Raw genomic sequence first — 9,222 nt, forward strand, 5'->3', positions numbered from 1 at the left:
GGCCATTCCCGGCTTGGCCAAATGTTTGTGCAGAAAAATAACGGGCACGGGATCACAAGGCCATTCCCGGCTTGGCCAAATGAAAAGAAAAGTGCATGGGATCACTATGGCCATTCCCAGCTTGGCCAGCAAGAAAAGAAAGTGCATGGGATCACTACAGCCATTCCCAGCTTGGCTAGCAAGAAAAGTGCATGGGATCACTATGGCCATTCCCAGCTTGGCCAGCAAGAAAAGAAAGTGCATGGGATCACTATGGCCATTCCCAGCTTGGCGAGCAAGAAAAGAAATTGCATGGGATCACTACAGCCATTCCCAGCTTGGCTAGCAAGAAAAGTGCATGGGATCACTATGGCCATTCCCAGCTTGGCCAGCAAGAAAAGAAAGTGCATGGGATCACCACAGCCATTCCCAGCTTGGCTGACAAGAAAAGAAAATGCATGGGATCACTACAGCCATTCCCAGCTTGGCTGATGAAAAGAAAGTGCATGGGATCACTACTGCCATTCCCAGCTTGGCAAAAAATGTTTGTATGAATTTATGCAAGAAAATATCCATGAGTGTATATGAATGCATGAAGAAAATTGTATTTTCCTTTATTTTTCTCATTTTGAAAATTTGATTTTGGTTAATTATCGTAAGCACCATCGCCCCTATCATCCTGCAATCATCCATCATGAGAAGACTGCATCTTTTGCCTCCATCCCATCTTGAATCTGCCATGTTACAAATATTCTTGTATCTTTCATTCTCCTTTTGTCTTGTATGGTCTTTCCATCTGTTTACTGTTCACACCTGACTTCCATCCTTTCATCCTTTAACACCAAGCACCATCTCTCCGGCTCCAACATCTCTCTGGCCCCACTATGCTTTTTAACGCCAATCAATTGCTTTTAGCTCTCTTAGAGTTAAGAACGCCACAATCTCTTCAGCTCCACCATGCCTTTTAGTGCCAGTTAATTTCTTTTAGCTCCTTTACAGTCAAGAACACCAAAATCTCACAGGTTCCTGCTAAGAACAATGTCCTAATGCACTTGTCATGATTCTTTTATTACTTTACTCAACTTCCAAATAAATTCAATAGTATGGCAATGCTTGTACTACATGAGATTTATGAAGGCAAAAAAAAAAAAAAAAAATCATGAAAAACACAAGCAGTGAATAAGGAATTCAGAAATGAATTGAATGACCTCAAAGAGTTTTATTTAGAATAAATAGATAACAGGAGAGACTGATCGAGTATATATATGATTCAAGAGGGTTAAAAATAAAGGAAATAGCAGAATCTTTATAGGATATATGATGAGATAACTTTGATTCCGCACAAAACTGCCCCAGTTTTGTGTGCCCCCATTTTGCAATTATTGAATCTGACTACTTCCATATGAAGCTTCTCCTTCACAGACTCATCATGCATACCCCTGAACATAACCAATTCACCCGTGTACAGCCTTACTATCTGTCATTCACTTTCTTTTTCTTTTTGTTTTTTTTTTCTTTTCTCTTTTTTTTTTAACTCTAATTTTTGCCTAGACTGCCCTTTCGGGTTTTCAATCTAGCGAGTTTTTAACTCTAATTTTGCCTAGATCGCCCTTTCGGGTTTTCAATCTAGCGAGTTTTTTTCTTTTTTTTTTAACTCTAATTTTTGCCTAGACCGCCCTTTCGGGTTTTCAATCTAGCGAGTTTTTTTTCTTTTTTTTTTTTTGCTATGGGTAATACTTTTTGATGGCATCTGCATTCACCGGATTAGGCAATTCTTCTCCATCCATTCTTGTCAAAATCAATGCCCCTCCTTCAAAGGCTTTCTTCACCACATATGGTCCCTCATAGTTCGGGGTCCACTTCCCACGGTGATCCTTTTGAGGCGGCAAGATCATCTTCAGCACTAAATCTCCTTCCCTGAAACTGTGAGGTCGAACTTTCTTATTATGTGCTTTCATCAATCTTCTTTGATACAATTGCCCTTTACAAATTGCTCCTAGCCTTCGTTCTTCAATCAAATTCAACTGCTCATAACGCATTCGAGTCCATTCTGATTCTTCCAAACCCGCCTCCAGAACTACTCGAAGGGATGGAATCTCCATTTCGATAGGCAAAACCGCTTCCATACCATACACCAAGGAGAAAGGCGTCTCCCCAGTAGATGTCTGTATTGATGTCCGATAACCATATAGAGCAAAAGGAATCTTCTCATGCCAATCTTTGTAATTCTCTGTCATCTTCCCAATGATCTTCTTGATATTCTTATTCGCCGCTTCGACAGCCCCATTCATCTTCGGACGGTAAGGAGTCGAATTATGGTGATAAATTTTGAACTGGTCACAAAAATCCTTCACCATTTTGCTATTGAAATTCGTGCCATTATCAGTAATAATTCTTTCTGGGACTCCATATCGACAAACAATTTCTTTTCTCAAAAACCGAACAACCACGCTACTCGTCACATTAGAATATGAAGCAGCTTCTACCCATTTGGTAAAATAATCAATGGCAACCAAAATGAAACGATGCCCATTAGAAGCCTTTGGCTCAATTGGACCAATGACATCTAATCCCCACATTGAAAAAGGCCATGGTGATGTCAACACATGCAATGGATTAACTGGAACATGTGTTCTGTCTGCATAAATCTGACATTTGTGGCATCTGTTTGCATAACTTATACAGTCCCTCTCCATGGTTAACCAATAATACCCTGCACGAATAATCTTCCGTGCCATTGCATATCCATTGGAATGAGTCCCACATATTCCTTCATGAATTTCCTCCATTATTTGTTTAGCCTCAGCGACATCAACACAACGTAAGAAAACTATTCCATCATTCCTTTTATAAAGAACATTTCCACTCAAGAAGAAAGATCCTGCCAGTCTCCTGATGGTACACTTATCATTCTCTGATGCCCCTGATGGATATGCTTTCTTTTCAATGTACTGTTGAATATCATGATACCACGGTTTACCATCAGGCTCTCCCTCTAAATTTGAACAGTAACCTCGAATTTCTCGTTTCTCAATTTTAATTAGTTGCACTTCCCCTTTTGGGTCTACATCAAACATTGCCGCCAAAGTTGCCAAAGCATCTGCTATTTGATTTTCTTCCCTGTGGATATGATCAAACTCAATCCAATCAAAAAACTTGACTAACTTTTTGATATGTTGGTAATACGGAATGAGCTTGTCATCTTTAGTTTCCCACTCATCATTCAATTGCCTAATCACCAACTGTGAGTCACCATAGACCTGTAGCCTCCTAATCCTCATATCGATAGCAGCTTGAATTCCCATCGTACATGCTTCATACTCAGCCACATTGTTAGTACATTCGAAATACAACTTAGCTGTAAACGGGATAATATTCTCATCAGGTGATATTAACACTGCACCAATTCCACATCCCATGATATTAGAAGCCCCATCGAACAACATAGTCCATTTTGCCAAATCCTTCTGATTCCCCCCTTCTATCGACACAGTCATGACATCAATATCTGGAAACTTCAAATCCATAGACTGAGTATCATCAATTGCTCCATCTGCCAAATAATCTGCTATTGCACTCCCTTTGATTGCCTTCTGTGTAACATACAAAATATCATATTCTGATAACAACATCTGCCATTTAGCTATCCTCCCTGAAAGAGAAGGTTTCTCAAAAATGTATTTGATAGGATCCATCCTGGAAATCAACCACGTCGTATGATAAAGCATGTATTGTCTAAGCCGATGTGCAGCCCAAACCAAAGAACAACAAGTTTTCTCCAACATCGAATAATTTGCTTCACAACTAGTAAACTTCTTGCTTAAGTAATAAATGGCATGCTCTATCCTTCCCGATGAATCATGCTGTCCAAGCACACATCCCATCGAACTATCTGAGACAGTCAAATAGAGAATAAGCGGCCTGCCAGCTACAGGAGGCATCAACACTGGAGGACTTTTCAAGTATTGCTTGATCTTTTCGAATGCAATCTGACAATCTTCGTTCCACTCAGTAGAGTTACTCTTACGCAATAATTTAAAGATAGGTTCACAAGTAGCTGTCAACTGTGAAATGAATCTGGCAATGTAATTTAACCTTCCCAAGAAACCCCTAACTTCCTTTTCTGTCCGAGGGGGTGGCATCTCCAAGATCGCCTTCACTTTATCAGGATCTACCTCAATTCCTTTCCTGCTTACAATAAAACCTAATAACTTCCCCGAGGTTGCCCCAAATGTGCACTTAGCTGGATTCAACTTCAATTGATGCTTCCTTAATCGATCAAACAACTTTTGGAGATTCACAATATGATCTTCACCTTCTTTGGATTTTGCTATCATATCATCGACATATACTTCAACTTCTCTATGCATCATGTCATGAAACAAAGTGACCATGGCTCGTTGATAAGTAGCACCGGCATTCTTCAGACCAAACGGCATGACTTTATAGCAAAAGGTTCCCCAGAGGGTAATAAAAGTCGTCTTCTCACGATCCTCTGGTGCCATCTTGATCTGATTGTAACCCGAAAATCCATCCATGAAAGAGAAAGTTGAATGTCTAGCTGTATTATCCACTAAAACATCGATATGGGGAAGTGGAAAATTATCCTTCGGGCTTGCACGATTGAGATCTCTATAATCGACACACATCCGCACTTTTCCATCCTTCTTGGGAACAGGTACAATATTTGCCACCCATTCAGGGTATCTAGCCACTGCTAAAAAACCAGCGTCAAACTGTTTCTTCACTTCATCTCTTATTTTCAAAAGCATATCTGCCTTTAATCTCCTCAACTTTTGTTTCACTGGAGTACATTCTGGAATTAATGGCAACTTGTGAACAACTATACTTGTATCAAGACCGGGCATATCCTGATAAGACCATGCAAAGACATCCTGGTAATTATGCAATAAATCTATCAATTTCTTCTTGTTTTCTCCTTCGAAGGCAGCTCCTACCTTAACCTCCTTTTTCTCCGTTTTAGTTCCCAAATTAACAACTTCTGTTACCTCTTGACGTGGCTGTATTATTTTCTCCTCTTGATTGACTAGTCTTAACATTTCGGGTAAAATCTCAATTTCTTCCTCTATTTCATAGTCAGATTCAACATTGCTAATGGGTGCATCAAAATCTGGTTCATTAAGTTCGTCATCTTCGTTATCATCATTTTCAATCCTGTGAAAGAAATGAATAAAAATGGATTTGAGAATGGAGAACAAAACTTAAATGGAAATGGAGAAACATGAATATGGATGACTGTCAAAAGACTTTCATTTCATGGAAAAGGGAATATGTACAAAGATTTGAACATGCAATCGCCATACTATAAGATTTATTGAAAGCAAAGTAAAGCATGCTCATTACAAAAGACCCAAACGAAGGCCGTGAGCTGGGCCCACGATGGTAGTGCACTCGGGATTACTCTTGCAGGTTCTTGAGAGATACTGGGAGCTCCAGACTGGTCCAGTTGCCTAATTTGAAATTTGAAGGACGCGAGATGACAAAACAAGGTCTAGCAGTTGAACTCTGTTCCTCTTCCACCACAGCAACTTGGAACTCCTCAAACTGATCACATATATTTGTCAAAATTGCCCCAATTACATCAGTCGAGTTTCCAACTGGCAGTTTTCCAAAAACTGCCCCAGTATCGGCCAAACTTATCTTGTTCTGCATCCCTCCATACACAAAACTGTCATAAAGCCAATGAATCGATTTCTTTTCGACTTCCAACTCCTTTCCTTCCAGACGAGCAAACCTCTTCGCCTGCTTTTCTGCTTGAGCATGGTTCCTGTCAGCTCTAGTTGGCTTATAACCCAAACCCCAACGTTCTGGATGTTTCACCATTTCTACTGGCTTCTTAATTCCTTGTCGATTCTTACCGAGTCCTTCTCCCGGGCGAAACCCCTTTTTCAACATAAATTTTGCTACATTCTTCGTAACCTTGGATACTTGTGGCTTTAAGGGAGAAAGTCCTTCCTTCACATAGCTAGCACTAGCAATTTCAAAAGATTGGAATGAACTCTCAATCCCTTCTGTCGGAGCATCAATAGGAGAATTATTAGACAAACTAGCAACCATCCATTCTGACTGGCCCTTTACTATATAAACCCTTCCATCATGAACAAACTTGAGCATCTGATGCAATGATGAGGGAACGGCTCCTGCAGTGTGAATCCAAGGTCGTCCCAACAGGCAACTGTAGGTTGGTGAGATATCCATTACCACAAATGGTACATTGAAAGTTACGCTTGCAACCTGTAAAGGTATTTCAATTTCTCCCATAATCTCTCTACGTGTTCCGTCGAATGCCCTCACCACCATCGGCACTTGCTTTAAATAAGATCTGTCAATCGGCAGCTTTTCAAAAGTCTCCTTCGGTAAAATATTGAGGGATGACCCATTATCCACCAAGATACTTGCTAATTCCTTTCCACGACACATGGCTGAAATATGCAAAGCTTTGTTGTGCCCCATCCCATCAGGGGGAATATCATCTTCAGTAAAGGACAACAAATGAGAGGCCAACACATTTCCCACAATGCCATTAAAAGAGTCTGTAGGAACCTTGTCTGATACATACGCCTGATTTAACATTCTCATCAAGACTTGTCGATGCGGTTCAGAACTCATTATCAACTCCAAGATCGAAATCTTTGCAGGGGTTTTCTTCAATTGATCCACTATCATGTACTCACTCTGCCGAATAATTTTCAGGAACTCCTGGACTTCCACATCAGTTACAACTTTCTTTTCCTCTTCTGGGCGTACAAAAAGACCTTCTTCTGGAATAGAACTTGATCTTTCAACTTCAGGTATTGCTTTCCCTTTTCTTTTGCGTTCAGCTTCAAGATCCACTACCAGATTCCCTTCTGGCTCATTTCTCGTGTAACATCTCCCACTCCGAGTAACTCCACTAACACCAGAAATATTATCTACCATTTCTCCTTGCTTTCCCCTAATTTCAACCTCATAATTCCACGGCACAGCCTTGTCATTCTTGTACAAAGGATCTATCCTCGGAGTCACAGTCACTGGCTTGTCCTCTGTAGAGTATTGTAGAACAAAAGGTTTCACACAATTCGGCCTTGGTCCCTGGTAATAACCTCCTAGGACATTGACATGGCTTTCTTGACCTTCTCCTTCTTCAAAAATAATCCTCCTCAAATCCATCAACTCTTGTACCTTCTCCCGAAAATCATTGCATTCTTCAATAGTGTGACCTTCCATTCCACTGTGAAATTTGCAAATCTTACTTGTATCGGGTTGATTACTTTGGCGAAAAAGACTCATCTTTTCAATCATCCCCTGCTCCTTTAAGATGTCAAATAACTGGCACAATGGCATCGTAATCTCTGACACCCACCTCTTGATAACGCGAGACTCACCAACACAATTCACACCCTCATTCCCATGGTTTGGCAGCGGATTGTTGTTAACATTTGGCTTGTCCACAGCATCCAAGTTGAGCCATTTTGCTTCAATCATCCCCTGAATTAACCTCTTGAAAGGCAAACATGCTTCTGTTGAATGTCCGGGTGCGCCCCCATGGTAAAGACATGTAGAATTTGGATCATACCAGGGAGGATATGGAGGCTGGTGAACTCTTCCTGGTATTGGTACTACCGCCCCTTGGGCTTGTAGCTTAGTGAAACACTCCGCATATGTCATAGGTATAGGGTCAAAACGTTCCACCGGCCTTCTGGGTCTTGGATTTTGGAAATTTGGATGAGGATTTTGGTAGGTCTGTGGGTTCTGAAAATTTTGGTAAGCATTTGGGTTTTGCGGGTATTGATTGGGTGGTGGTGCATTGAATCGGGGTAGATAAGGATTTTGGGTATGGGTATGATTATGGTTATAGTAGGCTCCTGGGCTTGACATCCTTGGGGCATTGCTTCTAGGGCGGTAGTCTGAAGTAGGCGCACCATAAACAACGGGATTTGAATCAAAATTCACAGAATGCACTTCAGCCTTCTTGCCTTTACTTCCTTTAATTGGATCTGGTTTGTCAAGGATGGGATAGTGCAGGTTTCCTCTCTTCATGCATCGTTCAACTCGTTCTCCTGCCTGTATCATATCAGCTAAGTTATTATGTCCACCTCCCGCCAGATTGGAAGTATAAGGCTCCTGGAGAGCATCAATGAAAGCGTTCAACAAATCCTTTTCTGAAAGGGGTGGAATTATCTGGGCTGCCAAATCCCTCCATCGATGGGCAAATTCCCTAAAGCTTTCCCCACTCTTCATTGCTGTGTTCTGCAAATCGTAAATGGTAGGGATTTTCTCTTCATTATGCTTATACTGCTTCATAAACATTTCAGCCAAATCCTCCCACGAAGCTACTGATGAAGGATTAAGGGTATTGAACCACCTTTGAGCTGCCCCAGTCAGACTATCTTGGAAATAATGCATCAACACTTTCTCATCGCTTGCATATGGCTGCATGCGCCGACAATACATAGTTAAATGATCCAAAGGGACTCCAGTGCCATCAAACAAACTGAATTTCGGTAGTACAAAGTCATGTGGAACATTCAAATTCTTCACCAAGCACAGGTTGGCTGGGTTTAGCATCCCTGAAGCATTGAAACCCTCCATAGCTCTTAATCTCTTTTCTAACTTCTTGATGGCATCCATTGAGCTACTTTCTTCATACTGAACTCCCTCAGTCACTACTCCACCAATAAAAGTTCCCGTTGTATCAGCACCGATTGGGAAGGGATTGTTCTGCACATGAGGATCAACTTGATGAATGTAAGCTGGGTTCTGAGTCGTTCCCTGTTGAGAAACATATTGATGCTGGTGCAAACCAGGCAAAGATTGGTTACGGACAGGAGTGAACCCGGGTGGGTAAACTGGTACTTCTTGGTGCAAATGATTGTCAGGAACCTCTGGTGTTTCAGAATTTCCAACTACTCCTTTTCCCTTCATTAGCAACGCCATATTCTTCATTAATAGGGCCATCTGCTCTTTCAGTTCGACTATATCCTGATTCTGACTATGCTCACCCATTTCCTGCTCCATATTCTCAATAATTCTTGATTGTAGGCGAGTCTGATAGGGGTGTCGATGGTGCTTCTTGGGCGCTATGATTATTTATGATTTTCTGTGCATTGTACAAACAACGACATCAGTTCTCATTTATTTTACAAATGTGCATATATGTGGCTATTATTTGTGCATATCCTATTTCAATTAAAAGATGTCTTGAAAATTTTACCAAACCAAATTCCAATGACTATACCTATA

At 41.0% G+C, this 9,222-nt stretch overlaps 1 protein-coding gene across 1 annotated transcript; it reads right to left on the minus strand.

The window, feature by feature from the left end:
• Positions 1 to 1,715: 1,715 nt before the first annotated feature.
• On the minus strand, positions 1,716 to 6,702 carry LOC119979828 (the record flags this gene model as incomplete). Its single annotated transcript, XM_038822455.1, has 2 exons — positions 1,716 to 5,063; positions 6,043 to 6,702. Coding segments are annotated over 2 exons (4,008 nt in total), but the record flags the coding sequence as incomplete, so codon positions are not given.
• Positions 6,703 to 9,222: the final 2,520 nt, after the last annotated feature.

Source organism: Tripterygium wilfordii, chromosome 15 (assembly GCF_013401445.1).
Source record: "Tripterygium wilfordii isolate XIE 37 chromosome 15, ASM1340144v1, whole genome shotgun sequence".
In the NCBI taxonomy this organism is placed as follows: Eukaryota; Viridiplantae; Streptophyta; class Magnoliopsida; order Celastrales; family Celastraceae; genus Tripterygium; species Tripterygium wilfordii.